The sequence below is a fragment of the Bison bison genome, unplaced genomic scaffold (assembly GCF_000754665.1).
Source record: "Bison bison bison isolate TAMUID 2011002044 unplaced genomic scaffold, Bison_UMD1.0 scf7180017864293, whole genome shotgun sequence".
Lineage (NCBI taxonomy): Eukaryota > Metazoa > Chordata > Mammalia > Artiodactyla > Bovidae > Bison > Bison bison.
Genome location: NW_011494865.1, coordinates 4,452,555 through 4,472,008, shown reverse-complemented (window position 1 = coordinate 4,472,008; position 19,454 = coordinate 4,452,555). Strand labels below are relative to the sequence as shown.

The following is a 19,454-nucleotide window of genomic DNA, read 5'->3' as shown; positions in this document are numbered from 1 at the left end:
CTGACTCGATGGATGTGAGTCTCAGTGAACTCCGGGAGTTGGTGATGGACAGGGAGGCCTGGTGTGCTGCGATTCATGGGGTCACAAAGAGTCGGACATGACTGAGCAACTGATCTGATCTGATCTGATCTGGACTGCAAGGAGATCCAACCAATCTATCCCAAAGGAAATCAGTCCTGAATATTCATTGGAAAGACTGATGCTGAAGCTGAAGCTCCAATACTTTGGCCACCTGATGTGAAGAACTGACTCATCTGAAAAGATCTTGATGCTGGGAAAGATTGAAGGTGGGAGGAGGGGATGACAGAGGATGAGATGGTTAGGTGGCATACTGACTCAATGGATGTGAGTCTGAGTAAACTCCGGGAGTTGGTGATGGACAGGGAGGCCTGGTGTGCTGCAGTACATGGGGTTGCAAAGAGTTGGAAACAACTAAGTGACTGAACTGAACTGAAATGGGATGTTAAAACAGTCCACTAAGACCTTAAGTGCCCAAACAGTAATTATTCTGAAGTTAAAAAAAAAAAAAACCACCACCATTCTTATGTAGTAGTTATTCGGAATCCCCTGGCAATGAATCCATTCCAAATATTTTTTAACATAGATCACATATGTTACATGTAACAAGTAATTATTTTTCAGTCGAATGAGATTTAAAGTTATACTGTAACTTGATAAGCTTTTCCATACCAAATATGTAAACAAAAGACATGTTTGAAGACTTAATCATACAAGATACCTTGTTCTTCTTTAATCTCCAGTTTTTCAGGCAGTCTGCTTTTTTTACTCATTTTTGCATCTGGAACATGATAAACCCTTGCTCGAGCATTTACAAACATTGAGGTGCTGGAGTCAAGAAAGAGCCAACCTAACATAAAAAGTTAAGTGGAAAACAAAAAAGCTTTCAATTTATGGTTAACTTCAGAGAATCTCTGAAGGTCACACGACCTATATATCAACCAGTCACCAGCTTGTTCATCTCCCAACCACACCTCCCTTGTTATGGTCTCTGTCACTGTTTGGCTAGACTGGTGGTTTTCAAAGTGCAGCCTACAGATCCCTGGGGGCCCCCAAGACGTTTTCAGGGGGATGGTCTGTGAGCTCAAAACTACTCTCATACTAGTACTATTACTGAATTTCCCCCACGGTGTTGACGTTTCTAATGATGGTGCAAAAGCGTCGGTGGGTTTTGCTGCTGGTGCCCAAGCACAGATGAAGGCAGTGGACCCAAAGTTCACTAGCGATCAATGCATTCTTCAACACTGTGCATTTGTAGCTTATGACTCAAGAAAGTTCCTGATGAAGCAATAAGAAATATTAACTTTATTAAATCTTGGCCCCAGGGGCCCCTGGGGCACACTTTAAAAATCACTGGTCTTGCCAGACAGTGAGAAAAGTCACAGTAATGAGGCAAGAATGTGGCTGGTAGAAAATCCAGTTGGTGGACAGCGGCATATGTATGCTTCCCTACAAATCTCTTTTCATTCTTTGGCTAATGAAACTCCGTATTCCCTTGCCGTTTCTTTAGGGAAATGAATTTTAAGTTCATAACAACTTTCAGAATACAACCTATTTCTAAGCTGGGGACTACCTGTGATATATGGTCTTTTCTAGAAATAAAACTGCCTGGAATGGATATGAATATTAATATACAGAACAGAATTAGGTAGAAACATTAGCTATCAATGAAATCTATATCCCTGTGCTATGAACATAAAACATAATTTGACATCTCAGTATATCATGTACTTGAATACAGCACTCTGCACACCTGACTCCCCAACAAAATCTAGTACTTCATTCAAGTCAGTTCCTAGAATAATATTAGTATTTTTATGTCCCACCTGAATTCTGACCGAATGCCTTCTCTGTTGCTCTGAGAGATTCCAGAAGATTAAGAAATGTGATACAATCATACTGAGAGAGATACTGCAGCAGGGTTCGTAATATCTTCAAATCCTGAACCAAGGATTTAGTCTTGGCTCCAAGCTGGTGCCACAAAGGATCTAAGTAATGGCGAATGGTCTAAAACAAGAATAAAATATTGCTAAGAGATATTTAATATAGCTATTATTAATACAAATGATACTTGCAACAAACATTATCCCTTGTATACCTAAAAATGGTTAAAATGGTAAATTTTGTTATGTAAGCTTTACCACAATGGTTTTAAAAAATAAAAACAAAAAACATTATCTTCCAAGGAAGTGGACAGAAAATTTAAGTTCATAAGACTCAGAATGTCCTAATTAGAATGTTTGATTTTCCAAATGTAAAGCAGAGTGTCATCACTACAATATTTATGATCAGATATAGTCAATTCATAATTACCCGCATTTACATTATTAGGAGACAAAGGTCCTGATAAACATCAGATACTCAATTATTCACTTTTATGCAGAATCAAAGCAAGTAATTCAGATACATTTAACTTCTGCCAAGTCCTGTATGGATAGAGATGTGAGAGCCAGCTGGATGATGGAGAAGACATAAACCAGGGAAGCTACATGTATCAAATTAGTATCATCAGACCACAGTTTGCTGCTATAAAAGATGTGTTTATTATTAAGTGTGATTCAAGGATGAGAAAATATTTAACAACCAAATAAATCTGAATACTTTTTAAGATCCTAAAAAATTGTCTAAAACACAGAACAGCTTTATGTATATCCACAGCTATATATATGCATATCTCCTTCACAAGCTGATTCTGTAACTAAAATGGATAATGCAGCATGCTTCAGAAGCAGTTTCACTACATGGCATCTTATCTAACACATTTAATACTGAACGGAAGTAATATTTAGAAGACCAAATAATCTACTGTCCAAACTGAAACTCTTGTGAAAATGAAATGACACTATTAATAATTACTCCAGGACAACAGGCAGACACTGTGACTGTCCTAGATAAACTGGGACATGTAAGTCTTTTGTACATCATCTTTTGTAAAAATCTTTTCTAAAACCATTAACAAAACTTAAATTTTCTAACAAATGCAAATTATGCCTATATTTTGTTTTGGTTATGAGATGAATATGTAAAACAATACTTTGACTTTCACTGACCAGGGGATGACTTACAGAAATTTAGTGCAAAGCATATCTGGCTATATTTTGCTTTTCTAGGGACATATACGGGGGCTTCCCTGGTAGCTCAGTGGTAAAGAATCTGCCTGCAGTGCAGGAGACCCGGGTTTAATCCCTGGGTTGGAAGATTCCCTGGAAAGGAAATGGGAACCCACTCCAGTATTCTTGCCTAGGAAATGCCACGGACAGAGAAGCCTGGCGGACTACACTCCACGGGGTCACAAGACTCAGGCACAACTTAGTGACTAAACCACCACCACACAGATATATGTACCATTAGAAGAATGTGAGAGGTGTTTTTGGTATACTAGGCACTAAATTAAAATACATTTTAAAAACAGAGGCACAAAACACATGGAATGGCTTTTATGCATCATTATTCCACAGTAAAAAGACTTTTTGGAAGAATCAGAAAAATAAGGACTTAAATTTTTCCCTTTTAAAAATCACTATGCATTATTTTTAGTGACAAAGAGATTGATTCAGAATTTGAAAGAAAAGAACTTGTTCTACAAAAATATGAAAAAAAAGCTGCCTGGAATTTTTTTAGTTTTTTTCTAGACATACAATTTGATCTTAGACATTTATGTACCTGTATTAATATTAATCTATGATGAAAAAATTAGTTGAAATAAACATTCCTAGACTACAGTCTTACCATTTTCTCACTTCAGAATGTAATTTTAAGACAGAGCAAGTTTCACATTCCTTAGTAATCAAAACTCATCCCAATTATTTTTATTCCCAATAAGAGATCACAATAAATTACGAAGCATTCTTATGTACACTCTTCTACTTGTAGATATTCAAATATTGTCGTTTCAGAGCAAAAGGTTATTCATCGTTCTCTTGGAGTGAAAGTTTAGTCGCTCAGTTGTGTCCGACTCTTTGCCACCCCATGGATTGTAGACTACCAGGCTCTTCCGTCCACGGGATTTTCCAGGCGAGAGTACTGGAGTGGGTTGCCATTTCCTTCTCCAGAGGATCCTCCCAACCCAGGGATCGAACCCGGGTCTCTCACAATGTAGGCAGACACTTTACCATCTGAGCCACCAGGAAAGTTCTCTTACATATGTTCTCTTACATATACTTAAAAAAAAAAAGACAGTCATTGTATAATTGCAAAAATCAGAATTATGCTTAGATGCCAATCAATGTATTCGACTACAAATTACTTTCCAGTAAACCAAAGAAGATATACTTTAAATCACCTCCAACCTAATTTTAAAATGACAACAAATTCCTACTGAGAACATTATAAATATTAAAATAACTTGCATACTTAAAAATTACATCATCATAAACAGTGCTTAAAAAGGAAGAGAAATAGAGTACCTTGTCAAAAGGTTTTCCAATAGCATTTTCTAAAGATAAATCTTCAACTTCAAGCGACGGGTTATGGCATTTTAATTCCTTTAAACAGGCATTTAAGATGTCCAGAATAGCAGTCTGTATAGCAAGCATGGCAGGTGTCATAGAAACATGAATTTCTACGACTTCGGGTTTATGCAGTTCTAAAAATGAGTTTACTGCTACATGGAATCTAAAAAGACAAACATTTAAAAAATATTTTCTAAAGTTGTAAGAGCCCTGTGTTTACTTGAACAGCTTTTTGTAAATGGACTGTAAGAAGATCAAACAAGTCAATTCTAAAGGAAATCAGTCCTGAATATTCATTGGAAGGACTAATACTGAAGCTGAAAATCCAATACTTTGGACACCTGATGTGAAGAACTAACTCATTTGAAAAGACCCTAATGCTTGGAAAGATTAAGGGCAGAAGGGGAAGGAGCAGGAAGGAGCAGCAGAGAATGAGACCGTTGGATGGCATCATCGACTCAATAGACATGGATTTGAGCAAACTCTGGGAGATAGTGAAGGACAGGGAAGCCTGGTGTGCTGCAGTCCACCAGCTCACGAAGAGTCAGACATGACTGAGTGACCGAACAACAACGTAATGTAATTAAGAAGCAAAATGGAAAGCCAGGTGACAATGTTTTCAGGATTACTTTTAACCATATAAATGGAAAGTGAAAGTGAATTAGTTCAGTCATGTCCGACTCTTTGCAACCCCGTGGACTGTAGCCTACCAGGCTCCTCTGTCTATGGGATTCTCCAGGCAAGAATACTGGAGTGGGTTGCCATTTCCTTCTCCAGGGGATCTTCCCGACCCAGGGATCGAAACCGGGTCTCCTGCATTGCGGGCAGACACTTTAACCTCTGAGCCAGAAGTGTTAGTCAAATAGGGCAAGGGTCAGGGACTGAACCCAGGTCTTCTGCACTGCAGGGAGATTCTTTACCATCTGAGCCACCAGGGAAGCCTTAACATATACATATGCCCACCCTTTTCTAGATTCTTTTCCCATGGGGTCATTAAAGAGCACTGAGTGGTTCCCTGTGCTATACAGTAGGTCCCTACTAGTTTTCTATTTTATTTACAGTAATGTATGTCAACCCCATCTGCCAATTTATCCCATCCTCTTCCTCGCTGCTGATGGGTAGTTTTCAAAGTGGAAGTTAGAATCTTAGCCAGTAAATTTGTAGTTCACCTAATTCTGTTGTACACATGAGCCTCCAGATCCCTAGGGATTTCACTAAATGAACAAGAAAGTGATGGCCTTGGACTACCGGAAAAATAACCAACAAATCTCTCTTTTTTATCAAAAGAATAACAAATGTGGTGACCATTTATCTATACTTGGGTGCATTGTTATAAACCTGACTAGCATGTATCAAGTACAGTGACAATAAATACTACATTAAAGTGTGAAATTAAAGTACACCAGTTTCTCTTGCAGAAATTGGTCACATAATGCTGTTTACCTTGGCCACAGATACAGCTTCCTTACAAAAAGATTTCTCATCACTCTTTCCACGTGACAAAAGCCAGTGTCAAAGGCAACAGCGTTGTCTGTGAAGGCTTTAATAAAACCACGTTTGTTTTTCTGTCTGAAGAGGCGCAAGATGAATGCTTCTTGACAAGACTCGATTATTCTGTGAGCTCTATATACCAAGATGCCTGAGGGGGGAAAAATCATAATTTAGAGTGCACAAAGACATGTCATTTTTATGCTTGCTTTCACTTATTCATCACCGTTTTCCTGAATGCCTTATTTGAGCATAGGCAAGCTATTCTAGGCTGAGGATACAGCCGCAAACAAAACACGAAAAGCTGTCCTGTGGCATTTACAATAAGTAATATAAGTAAGTAAGATATTTAGTTGTTATAAGGGATAAGTGCTGAGGGAAAAAAATGAATCAGAGGAAGACAAGGAGTATGTGTAAGAGGTGGTGGTTTGCAATTTTCTTACTTATTTAATCTTTAAAAAAATTGTAGTTGATATACAATATTATAGTTACAGGTATATAATACAGTGATTCACAATTTTGAAAGGTTATACTCCATTTATAGCTATCATAGAATATTGGCTATATTACCCATGTTGTACAATATATCCTTGTGGCTTATTTTATATCTAATAGTTGTATTTACTAATACTTTACCCCAATATTGCCCCTTCCTTCCCTCTACTCTCTGGTAACACTAATATGTTCTTTTTTTTTTTTCACTGCACTTTGAGGCGCGTGGAACTTCTTTGACCAGGGGTGGAACCCATGACCCCTGCGGTGGAAGCATGGAGTCTTAACCACTGGACGGTCCTCGAATTTGTTCTTTGTATCTGTAAGTTTGCTTCTTTTTTGGTCATATTCACTAGTTTGTTGTATTTTTTAGGATTTGCAATTTCAGATAGGGTATGCCTCACTGAGGTCTTAAGTGAGTAAAGGCTGGATGGAGATGAGAGGGTGAGCCTTGTGACCATGTGGGCCACAAGAGTTCCAGCCGAAAGAAGGGTAAGAGCAAAGGCCCTGAGGTGGGGTGTGTCTGACCTGGTGGAAGAAGAATTTCTCCAAGTCAAGTGGGCCATTTGTTCTTTTATATGTGAATCAGATGTGAACTTTGCAAAATAGCTGCCTTTCAGAAGTCTGGGGAACATCTGCTTCACTTATTATAAGAATTCAACTTTCAGAATCAGAGTATATTCTACTGAAAGATAAATTAGTCTATTTGAAATAAAAATCTGAAAAAAAAATGCTTAAACATCTGTTTTGTGGGGTGGATGTGACAATGACACCTCTGAACTGCAAAAACAAGGATATACACGTTTCTTTAATTAGAAAAAGAGAGTTCTGGACCAGATGATTTCTCATGTGCATATATCATAGACACACGCCTCTGTGGTGCAGTGGGAAATTAGAGAGAGACGTGAAATGACACGAGTGCACAGATGTCAATTATTCTATGACAATTCTTGCCTTTTAGACCTAAACCAAGCCGGGTACCATATATATTTGCTGTAAACTCACTGGCATGTTTTTGCTCCCATTCTCATCACTCCTGGGGTTTGGAAAATGACAATAGTAACCCATGACTCCTAGTAGTTCAGTAGACTCAATTCAGATTCTACTGTTTTGGTATTTAAATGTAGATTGAGGTAGATGGAGCTGAAATTTATTCTAGCCAAGCAAACTGCTTTTCAAAGACAGTAAAAATAAATAGTGCTAAGTAGAAATTTGTAGACAAAGGATTTTCAATAACACCAGTAAATGTTGTTGTTGTTTAGTTGACTCTTTTGCGATCCCATGGATTGGGATTTTCCAGATAAGAATACTGGAGTGGGTTGCAGTGGCAACCCAGCTTTTTCCAGGGGAAGCCAACACCAGTATATGTGCACAGCTAATCTACTACTCAGAAATACTCAGTACCTAGCAGGTGGGTTTTTCCAAATATGTTTCTGGGCCACAGTTGTGGTCCTGGATGAAATAGGACATGAAAGTTAGAAAATAGACTTCTAAAGAAAAGGTGAATCTCAAGTTAAGAAAATGGTGTGCTCCAAAAGGTTGTCATTCTTTTGGAAGCCAGAAGGAGGAGGGAGAAGAGAAGTATACTCTATCCCAGCCCTAAGCACTGGGCTTAGGTATTTTTATAGATTTTTATTTCACTGAATCCTCAAAATAACTCTATGGGGTAGGTATTACTATAGAGATCAGGAAAAAGCAACTTGACCACGGTCACCCTGCAAGTAAATGGAGGCCAAAGGTTCCAAATCATGAGTGTCTGATAACACAGCTATATTCTTCCTACTAGGTGACATCATCTGAGGACCACGCACCCCTCCCCCTTAAAAAAGTACAAGTAAGTTAGGCTTCCGGGTACAGTTCTAGTGCCACATTTTGGCATCTCATTTTGCTGCACTGTAATTATTTCTTTACGCCTATCTCCTGCTTGGGCACAAGATCATTATAAAAAGAAGTACTCAGAGAGTGCTTACTATGTGCCATGCATAATGCAAAGAATTTCATACACCTGATGTCAGTTTACCCTCACAATAATCCTAAGAGAAATGAGAGAAAACTGAGCCACACAGAAGTGGAGAAACTTTTCCAAGGTCACACAGCTGCACCTGGTGACAGTGAGCTCCAACCCAGAGGCCGCCTAACTCAGGACAGCACCCTGCCATCTTGTCATCTTTGTCTCCAGCACCTATCTCATTCCTGCCAAATAAGGGACCACTGGCAACTGATCTTTACTAATAGTTAATGTTAAAAATGACATACAGTCTGAATGACGATAAAGCTGAATTACAGCACTGGGTATGCAAATCTAACATGGAACTTTTTTTTTCCTTTAAGTTTCCCAAGGAAAGTGTGTTCTGAGGTCTATTTAGAGATGTCAGAATATGCTAAACAATGAAAGGACCCTCTTTCCCTGTATGTTTGAAAGTATAATCTGGGGAGATATTTTCACAGTTCTCCCACTACTGAGAAGTCATGTTGGCAGGGATGCCTAGGGTGGGTGCAGTGATGCTAAGAGCTAGTGACAGGAACAAGTTAGGGCTGGTGCATTCAGGACTTCCCAGGGGGTTACATGTTCCTAGGACACTGGTCTGTAACAGCTGTGTTGAAAGCTCCTACGGGGGCTGGGAGAATGTGGGGGATAGACGATGATCCCAGGGGTTGCAGCATTTGAAGGGATTCATTTCTTTGGCTCATTTGCATTCTATTCAGCCAAGGAGCACTAACAGCTCCAGCTTCATTATTGGCTGGGAATCAATCAGAAATGGGAATGGCATTTTAATTAGGAACCACCTATAAACTACACTTTGCATAGTCCTTCGATTCAGATTGCTTTCTGCCTAATTAGGTTGAACTGTTACTGGGAGTCACAGAGTAATACTGACATCTAGTGGTCATTTCAATACTTTTTTCCATTTTATCAACTTGCTGCTGCTGCTGCTGCTGCTGCTAAGTTGCTTCAGTCGTGTCCGACTCTGTGCAACCCCAGAGATGGTAGCCCACCAGGCTTCCCGTCCCTGGGACTTAAGTAAAGCTAAATTTATAAGAAACCAACAAGCAGTAACAGAGAAGGCAATGGCACCCCACTCCAGTACTCTTGCCTGGAAAATCCATGGACGGAGGAGCCTGGTGGGCTGCAGTCCATGGGGTCGTGAAGAGTCAGATACGACTGAGCGACTTCACTTTCACTTTTCACTTTCATGCATTGGAGAAGGAAATGGCAACCCACTCCAGTGTTCTTGCCTGGAGAATCCCAGGGACTGCGGAGCCTGATGGGCTGCCGTCTATGGGGTCGCACAGAGTCAGACACGACTGAAGCGACTTAGCAGCAGCAGCAACAAGCAGTAAAATATTTTATTACAATGTATCAAGATTTTGGGCTATACAAAGCCTTTATTTTTTGCTATTATCTATTATTATGTACCATGTACTGTACTAGCAATTATATTTATTTTACCTCATTTAGTCCTTATGATAACTTCACAAGGCACTATTTTCTCAACGTAAGCAATGAGACAACTGAGACTTTGGAAAATTAAGTAACTTGCTTGTAAGCAGTGGTGTTACCCTTCAAAGTCAACCGAGTCTGACCCTAACTGTACAGCCCTGTCATGGCTTATAACTGATAAATATAAAAGTACAGCAAAACTTTTCATCAATCAGTTCACTATGAATCATATGAAACATTGGTTCAGAGCTTCCCTGGTGACTCAGTGGTAAAGAACTTGCCTGCCAATTTCAATCCCCGATCCGGGAAGATTCCACATGTCATGGAGTAACTAGGCCAAGGCACCACAACTAGTGAGCTTGTGCTCTAGAGCCTGGGAGCCACAACTACTGAAGCCCGTGTGCCCCAGAGCCCACGCTCCACAAGAGAAGACACCACAATGAGAATCAGCCCACACACCACAACTACAGGGTAGCCCCTGCTCAAAGCAACTGGAGAAAAGGCCACTCAGCAATGAAAACCCAGCACAGAAAAAACAAATACATAAAATTATAAAGTATTACAAATGACATTTCCATTAAAAAACAGTCATTCATACATTTATGCATTAAATATTTCTTGAGGGTCTTTGAGGCTCAGGGCAATGTGTTAGATATTGTAGGAAGGTCAATTATGAATTTCAGCACCTCTCTGCCCTTTAGAAGTTCACTGAAGACCACAGTATATACATACGTCATTCACCTAACATATGTGTGTTTGGTATCTACTATGTACCAGTTACTCAGCCTGGGATGAAGTTGTTCCTTACTCTTAGGAGGCTTGCCATCTCATGAGCGATAGACAAACAGGCAAATACAGTGTGGTGTTCTGAAGTGCTCTGACTGGGGAGGACAGAGGCGGGGCCCCTCAATTATCTTTGGGGAAATCAGAAAAGCTTTCCCGAAGGACAAACAACAGTGAAAAATGATTCTATCTCTACATTAATTCTGGCTACCATTAAACCATTCTTCTCAAAATAACTAAGCAACTGCTTAGTTTAATTTCAATCATGGGAGAGAGTTGGGATCAAGATGGTGGAGTTTGAAGACCCTGAGCTCACCACCATCCCACCCACCATGAACACATCAAAACTACAATGACATACAGAGCAACTCTCTCTCAGAATGACCTGTAGACCAGTAGAACGGCTTTCCTACAACCAAGGCTATGGAGAAAGAACCCCAGGGAGTCTGACAGGAGGGGAGGAAAAGAGATCTCGTTGGGACCCACAGCCCCAGTGGGTGGCCCAGAAGAGGAAGGAGATCTTGCAGGCTCAGGGATCCTCTCTGAAGACTGAGGGGTTTTAACCCCACATTGGGTACCAGGGGTCCAGCACTGGGAAGACGAGCCCCCTTGGCTGGTTTGGAAACCAGTGGGGCTTACCAGTGGGCTGCAGAAAACCTAGATTCCACTCTTGAAGAGAGCAAGTATGCCTAGACATCTCAGCAGAGGCAGCAGACTGAAAGCTGCCTGGTGCTCCAGCTGCCCTGCAGGACCCCGCCGCCCCTCCCACCCTACCAGCCTGTACCAGGCTCCTGCTCCGGCCCCTCCTGCCCCAGCCCTATCCCCCAACAAGACAGCTCCACCAGCGCACTCTCAGGGAAGATGCAGTCTTTGCTCTCTTCAGATCCAGCTCTCCCACCAAAAGCACCCATGGGGCACACAGACTGCAAAGGACATGCCCACACCGGGACATGGATTCAAGACTGGGAAAGGTAACTGTGTTGCCTAACTTCATAGGGACAATCAGAGAAAGTCAAGTAAAATGAGAATACAGAAGAATATGTTCCAAACAAAAGAGCAAGATAGAATTCTGAGGAAAAAACCCTAAGGAACAGAGATAAGTAATTTACCTGATAAAGAGTTTAAAATAAGAGTCATAAAAATGCTCACTGAACTTGGGAAACTCAGCAGTGGCCACAGGACTGGAAAAGGTCAGTTTTCACTCCAATCCCAAAGAAAGGCAATGCCAAAGAATGCTCAAACTACCGCACAACTGCACTCATCTCACACGCTAGTAAAGTAATGCTCAAAAATTCCCCAAGCCAGGCTTCAGCAGTACATGAACCGTGAACTTCCAGATGTTCAAGCTGGTTTTAGAAAAGGCAGAGGAACCAGAGATCAAATTGCCAACATTCACTGGATCATCAAAAAAGCAAGAGAGTTTCAGAAAAACATCTATTTCTGCTTTATTGACTATTCCAAAGCCTTTGACTGTGTGGATCACAATAAACTGTGGAAAATTCTGAAAGAGATGGGAATACCAGACTACCTGACCTGCCTCTTGAGGAACCTGTATACAGGTCAAGAAACAACAGTTAGAACTGGACATGGAACAACAGACGGGTTCCAAATAGGAAAAGGAGGACGTCAAGGCTGTATATTGTCACCCTGCTTATTTAACTCATATGCAGAGTACATCATGAAAAACGCTGGGCTAGAAGAAGCACAAGCAGGAATCAAGATTGCTGGGAGAAATATCAATAACCTCAGATATGCAGATGACACCACCCTTATGGCAGAAAGTGAAGAAGAACTGAAGAGCCTCTTGATGAAAGTGAAAGAGGAGAGTGAAAAGTTGGCTTAAAGCTCAACATTCAGAAAACTAAGATCATGGCATCTGGTCCCATCACTTCATGGGAAATAGATAGGGAAACAGTGTCAGACTTTATTTTTCTGGGCTCCAAAATCACTGCAGATGGTGATTGCAGCCATGAAATTAAAAGACACTTACTCCTTGGAAGGAAAGTTATGACTAACCTAGACAGCATATTAAAAAGAAGAGATATTACTTTGTCAACAAAGGTCCGTCTAGTCAAGGCTATGGTTTTTCCAGTGGTCATGTATGTATGTGAGAATTGGACTATAAAGAAAGCTGAGTGCTGAAGAATTGATGCTTTTGATCTGTGGTGTTGGAGAAGACTCTTGAGAGTCCTTTAGACTGCAAGGAGATCCAACCAGTCCATCCTAAAGCAGATCAGTCCTGGGTGTTCATTGGAGGGACTGATGTTTAAGCTGAAACTCCAATACTTTGGCTACATGATACGAAGAGCTGACTCATTTGAAAAGACCCTGATGCTGAGAAAGATTGAGGGCAGGAGGAGAAGGGGACGACAGAGGATGAGATGGTTGGATGGCATCATCGACTCAATGGACATGGGTTTGGGTGGACTCCAGGACAGGGAGGCCAGGCGTGCTGCTGTTCATGGGGTCACAAAGAGTCGGACATGACTGAGCGATTGAACTTACTGACTGACTGAACTTGGGAAAAGAACAGAGGAACATAGTGAGAACTTTAACAAAGAACTAGAAAAATACAAAAAAGAGCCAATCAGAACTAAAACATACAATAAAGTGAAAAATGCTAAAAAGACTAGCATACTAGTCCTAGAAGGACTTAAGTCCTTAAGTAAATTTAAGAAGAGTGGAATTATATCAAGGATCTTTTCCAACTACAACAGTAATGAAACCAGAAATCAATACAAGAAGAAAATGGAAAAATACAAACACATGTAGATAAACAACATGCTACTAAAAAACCAATAGGCCAACAAAGATATCAAATAGGAAATTTAAAAATTCCTTGATATGAATGAAAACAGAAACATAACTTTCCAAAGTCATGGGATACAGTTAAAGCAGTTCTAAAAGGGAAGTTTAACGTGATATAGGCCTACCTCAAGAAACAAGAAACTTCTCAAGTAAACAACCTAATTTTCCATTTAAAGCAATTAGAAAAAAACATAGCCCAAAGTCAGCAGAAAGAAGAAAATAAAAACCTGAGTGCAAATAGAGACCAAAAAAACCAAACAAACAATAGAAAAGATCAATAAACTAAGAGTTGTTTTTTGTTTTGAAAAGACAAAATTGATCCTTTAGCAAGACTCTTCAAGACAAAAAAAAAGGGGAAGGGCCCAAATAAAATTAGAAATGAAAGAAGCAAACTTACAATTTATATCACAGAAATATAAATAGTCATAAGAGAATATACTAAGACTTATATGCTAGCAAATTGGACAACCTAGAAGAAATGGATAAACTCCTAGAAACATACAATCTTCAAAGACTGAATCAGAAAAAAATAAAATATCTAACTAGTAATAAAAACTGAATCACTAATAAAAAAATCCCAACAAAGAAAAATCTAGGGCTAGGAATTCCACCCAACATTACAGGAAAAGTAAATACCTATGGTTCTCAAACTATCAAAAAAATCAGAGGATGAAACACCTCAAAACTCATTCTACCAGGTCAGCATTACTCTGATACCAAAACCAGAAAAAGACACTATAAAAAAGAGAAAATATCCCTGATGAACACAGATGCAAAAATCCTCAACAAAATATTAGCAAACTGAATTCAACAATATATAAAAAGGATCACACTTCATGACCAAGTGTGATTTATTCCAGGGATGCAAGGATGGTTCAATATTGAAACTTGACTTGTGAATACTGAACCATTAACAAAACAAAGGATAAAAATCACATAATCTTCTCAATAGATACAGAAAATGCATTTGACAAAATTCAACATCCATTTATGATAAAAACTGTCAACAAAGTTGGATAGAGAGAACACACCTCAACATAATAAAAGCCATTTATAACAAACCCACAGCTAATGTTATACTCAATGGTGAAAAGCTGAAAGTTTTTCCTCTAAAATCAGGGACATGACAAGGATGTCCACTTTCCCCACTTCTATTTACATAGTATTAAAAGGCCTGCCCTCAGCAAGCAGACAAGAAAAAGAAATAAAAGCATCCAAATTGGAAATGAAGAAGTAAAACTATTTCCAAATATATACTACATATAGAAAATGCTAAAAACTCCATCAAAAAACTTTGAGAATACATAAATTAAGTTGTAGGCTACAAGATTAATATACAGAAATCTGTTTGTGTTTCTTTACACTAAGTATTAGGTATTAAAAAGAGAAATCAATACAATAATCCATTTTACAACTTAATTAAAAAGAATAAAATACCTAACAATAAATTAACCAAGGAGGTAAAAGATCTGATTTCTGAAAACTATGACACCGATGAAAGAAACTGAAGACAAATAGAAATATATTTTGTTCATGAACTGGAAGAATTAACATTGTTAAAATGACCATACTACCTGAAGCTATCTACAGATTTAATGCAATCCAAATCAAAATATCTATGACATTTTTTAAAGAATTAGAACAAATAATTTGATTGGAACCACAAGACTTCAAAGAGCAAAACCAATCTTGAGAGAAAAGAACAACACTGGAGCTATCACCTTCCTTGAGACTATACTACAAAGCTATAGCAATCAAAACGGTATGGTTCTGGCCCCAAACCAGACACAAATATCAATGGAACAGAACAGAAAGACCAGAAATAAACTCAAGCATGTGGTCAATTAATTAACATCACTTCATGGCAAATAGAAAGGGAAAAAGTTGAAGTAGTGACAGATTTTCTTTTCTTGGGCTCCAAAATCACTGCTGACAGTGATTGCAGTCATGAAATTAAAAGACACTTGCTCCTTGGAAGAAAAGCTATGACAAAACTAGACGGTGTATTAAAAAGCAAAAACATCATTTTGTTCACAAAGGTCTGTATAGTCAGATCCATGGTTTTTCCAGTAGTCATGTATGGATGTGAGAGTTGGCCCATAAAGAAAGCTGAGTACTGAAGACTGATGCTTTCAAATTGTGGTACTACAGAAGACTCTCGAGAGTCTCTTGGACTGCAAGGAGATCAAACCAGTCAATCCTAAAGGAAATCAATCCTGAATATTTACTGGAAGGACTGATGCTGAAACTGAAGCTCCAATACTTTGGCCACCTGATGCAAAGAGCCGATTCACTGGAAAATACCTTCATGATGGGAAAACTGAAGGCAAAAGGAGAAGAGGGCGGCAGAGGACAAGATGGTTGGATGGCATCACCAATTCAAAGGACATGAACTTGAACAAACTCTGGGAGATAATGAAGGACAGGGAAACTTGGCGTGTTGCAGTTCATGGTGTCGCAGAGTCGGACATGACTTAGTGACTAAACCACCACAACAAAATGGGGAAAAGACTCTCTTCAATAGGTGGTGCTGGGCAATCTAGACAGTTACATGTAAAAGAATGAAATCAGAACATTTTTCTCACACTGTATTAAATAAACTCAAAATGGACTAGAAACTAACATTTAAGATCTGAAACCATAAAACTCCTTGGAGAAGACATAGGCAGTAGGCTCTCTGACATCTGTCTTAGCAATACTTTTTGAATCTGTCTCTTTAGGCAAGGGAAACAAAAACAAAAATAATCAAATGAGCCTACACCAAATTAAAAAGCTTTTGCACAGTGAAAGAAGCCAACCAACAAATGAAAAAGCAACCTACTGAATGGGAGAAGATATTTGCAAACAATATTTCCAATAAAAGATTAATATCTAAAATGTACAAAAAATCCATACAACTCAGTATCAAAAAAAGAAAAAAACTTGATTAAAACAGAAGGGGCCGAGGACCTGAATAGGCATTTTTCCAACATTGGCCAACAGAGACAAACAATGAGATATCACTTCACACCTCTCAGAATGCCTATTGTGAAAAAGACAAGAAGTTATAAGTGTTTTTGATGTTGTGGGGAAAAAAGGAACCCTTGTGCACTCTTGGTGGGAATGTAAATTGGTATAGCCACAATGGAAAATGTATGGAGGTTCCTCAAAGAATTAAAAAGAAAAGTACCATATGGTCCAGCAACTTCACTCCTGGGTATTTGGAGAAAATAAAAACATTAATTGAAAAAGATATATGCACTGCAATGTTCATAGCAGCATTATCTATAAGATTCAACTGAAATATCCACAGGTAGAGGAATGGATAAAGAAGACGTGCTATATATATATATAAATATCCATTGCTCAGTCATAATAAAAAATGAAATTTTGCCATTTTCCACTACATGGATGGACCTGGAGGGTATTATGCTAAGAGAAGTAAGTCAGACAGAAAAAGACAAATACTGTGTTTTTACTTTTATGTGGGATCTAAAAAATAAAACAAATGAACAGGAACAAATGTAAAAAATGTAAAAAAACAAATGTAAAAAAACAGGAACAGACAACAAGCTAGTGGTACCAGTGAGGAGAGGGGTGGGGGAGAAGCAAAATATGAAAAGCAGATCAAGAGGCACAAAGTACTAAGTATAAAAGAAACAAGTTGAAGACGTAATGTACAGCTCAGGGAATACAGTCAATCTTTATAATAAATTTGTATGGAGTATAATCTATAAAATATAGAATTAACTGTGTTATACACCCGAAACCAATGTAACACTGTAAGTAAATGACACTGAAAAAAATTGTTTTGAAAATTTCAAAATCATGGTTAAAAAAAAAATACTCTTTAAAGAAGAAAAACCAAACTACTTTAAGGGATATACGAAGAATATTTATAAACATTCAAATCTGATTAGCTTCTAAAAGCAACCACCAATTACTAAGCATTGACTGAATACGAGCTTAAAAAACACAGAAACGTCATCTTACATTTAGTTTCTTATTCAGGCCATAAATATTTACTAAGCATCCAAAATGTGTCAGGTATTGTGTTAACACCTGGAAGAAAAATGCTGAGAAAAAAACATCCAATGCTGTTTACAAGGTTCTAGTCTGGAGTTTAGCAGAGAGAACAGACAACCATGGGAAAAAAAGAAACTTATATGCAAATAACAATAAGGCTTCAAATTCTCACCGGTAATTAAATCTGAAGGTATTCTATCAGTCAGGAAATCAACCACAAGTATTCGGCTTGTTGCAAATATCACACCGCCTTGCGTGTACACTTCATAGCGATTGCTACCTGTGATTTCATTTGTTACTCGGCGAGGGAGATGTTCAACTCCTTCTATCTTCAGCTGGTTGATAAAATACTCCTAAATCAAATTAAACTGGATTAGCAGACTATTTAATACAGGGCAGTTTTTAATAGGTTGCAAGTGTTTTTATTTAAAGAGCTTCCCTGAAGGGTCAGAGGTAAAGAATCTGCCAGTAATTCAGGAGACCTGGGTTCCATCCCTGGGTGGGGAATATGCCCTGCAGAAGGAAATGGCAACCCATTTCAGTATTCTTGCCTGGAGAATCCCAGGGACAGAGGAGCCTGGCAGGCTACAGTCCATGGGGTCACAAAAAGGACACGACTGAGCACGGCATAGCACAGCAGCAGCATTTGTACTTAAAACACGCTGCCTTTTTCAGAGATTATGAACTTTATAATGAACACACAAATTACTACTTAACACTAATCAATCAATTGACATTTACTTAGGGTTTTATTTTTGTTTTGGGGTTTGCACTAAAGACTCATTGCACTTGAGATGTTATTAGCAGTTTAACAACAAAAAGACTTTAAAATCCTGGGCTAAAAGACTGCTACCTAGAAAATACTGCCTGCCAGAGGTGGCTTTGCAGTCACGTGTACCATGTGAGAATAAGGGAACCCTTTTCCCAGGTGGTTTTAGACTATTAGTTCTGTCCGGGTCCCCCCAGAGGGGATTTCATCACGTCAGTGGGACCTGTGGTTCTTCACATCTTCAGTTCCATGCCACTTTTCCTGGCGGGCACCTGTCGTGCTAAGTCCCAGTCGAGCACTAGGGATACCCAGATGAATCAGCCCGGTGCCCAGCTCTTAGGAGTTTATGGTCACTCTTCTCAGCTGGCATTTTCCTTGAGGCCACCTGCTCTAGATAGCTAAGGGCTCATCAGACTTGTCAACCAGGCTATGACACCTGTCACTATCCCACAACACAGGTGTATCCTATTTTCCTCAGGGTCCTTTACTCTCCCTGACCCAGGCACCCTTTCGGAATACGCTCAGCTTCCAGCTCCCTTCCCTTCTGACCTTATGCCCCTTGTCCCAAAGCCTGGGTGAACCCCCAGGACGTCCTCTTCCCTGCTTAGTCTTCCCCAGCCTCAGCGTCTCCTAAGTTCCCATTCCCCTCAGCGACTCCTCCATCCCCATCACTGTTCCCTTTTAGGGACCTCACTGCTCTGCCTCCAGCAAGTCCCTTAATATCCAACTTCAGGACTGCCTCGTTATTCCCACCCATATCCTCCTCCAAGAATCCTCCCACCCTCTCCAGAGACCTCCGATCCTTCTCCCCACCTCCATCCTCCTCAAATGAACTCCCCTAACTGCTCGCAGAGACCCTCCAACACTCTCAGGGTCCTCGCACCTGTGTCACGGTCCCGCATCTTCCCTCAGGACCCCGCCGCCCTCTCAGGGTCCTGGCACCTCCGTCAGCGTCCTGCAACCACCTCCGGACCTCTCCCACCGTCTCAGCATTCCCGCACCCGCGCCAGGGGCCTGCATCTACCTCCGGGACCCTTACTCCACGCCCTCCCGCCCGCGTCAGGGCCCCGCATCGCCCTCAGAGGCTTGGCCTCCGCGCGAGGCCTGCGTCCACTCAGGAGGCTCCCCAGCCCTCTCGGGGTCCCCTTGTCCCCCGCGCCGGCGGCCGGCCGCACCTCCTCGGCCGGCTGCGTGTTGA

General features: G+C 40.0%; 1 protein-coding gene across 1 annotated transcript in view; it reads right to left on the bottom strand.

Annotated features, from left to right (window-relative positions):
* Positions 1-19,454, bottom strand: part of ERCC4 (excision repair cross-complementation group 4) — a 37,874-nt gene that overhangs the window by 17,841 nt on the left and 579 nt on the right. The window contains exons 2-7 of the mRNA XM_010850686.1: positions 19,432-19,454; positions 17,660-17,840; positions 5,913-6,108; positions 4,425-4,632; positions 1,845-2,025; positions 740-868 (exon numbers count right to left, since the gene is read on the bottom strand). The exon at positions 19,432-19,454 is cut by the window's right edge and continues 1 nt beyond it. Coding sequence (XP_010848988.1) covers positions 740-868; positions 1,845-2,025; positions 4,425-4,632; positions 5,913-6,108; positions 17,660-17,840; positions 19,432-19,454 — 918 coding nt within the window. The remainder of the gene's footprint in view (positions 1-739; positions 869-1,844; positions 2,026-4,424; positions 4,633-5,912; positions 6,109-17,659; positions 17,841-19,431) is intronic.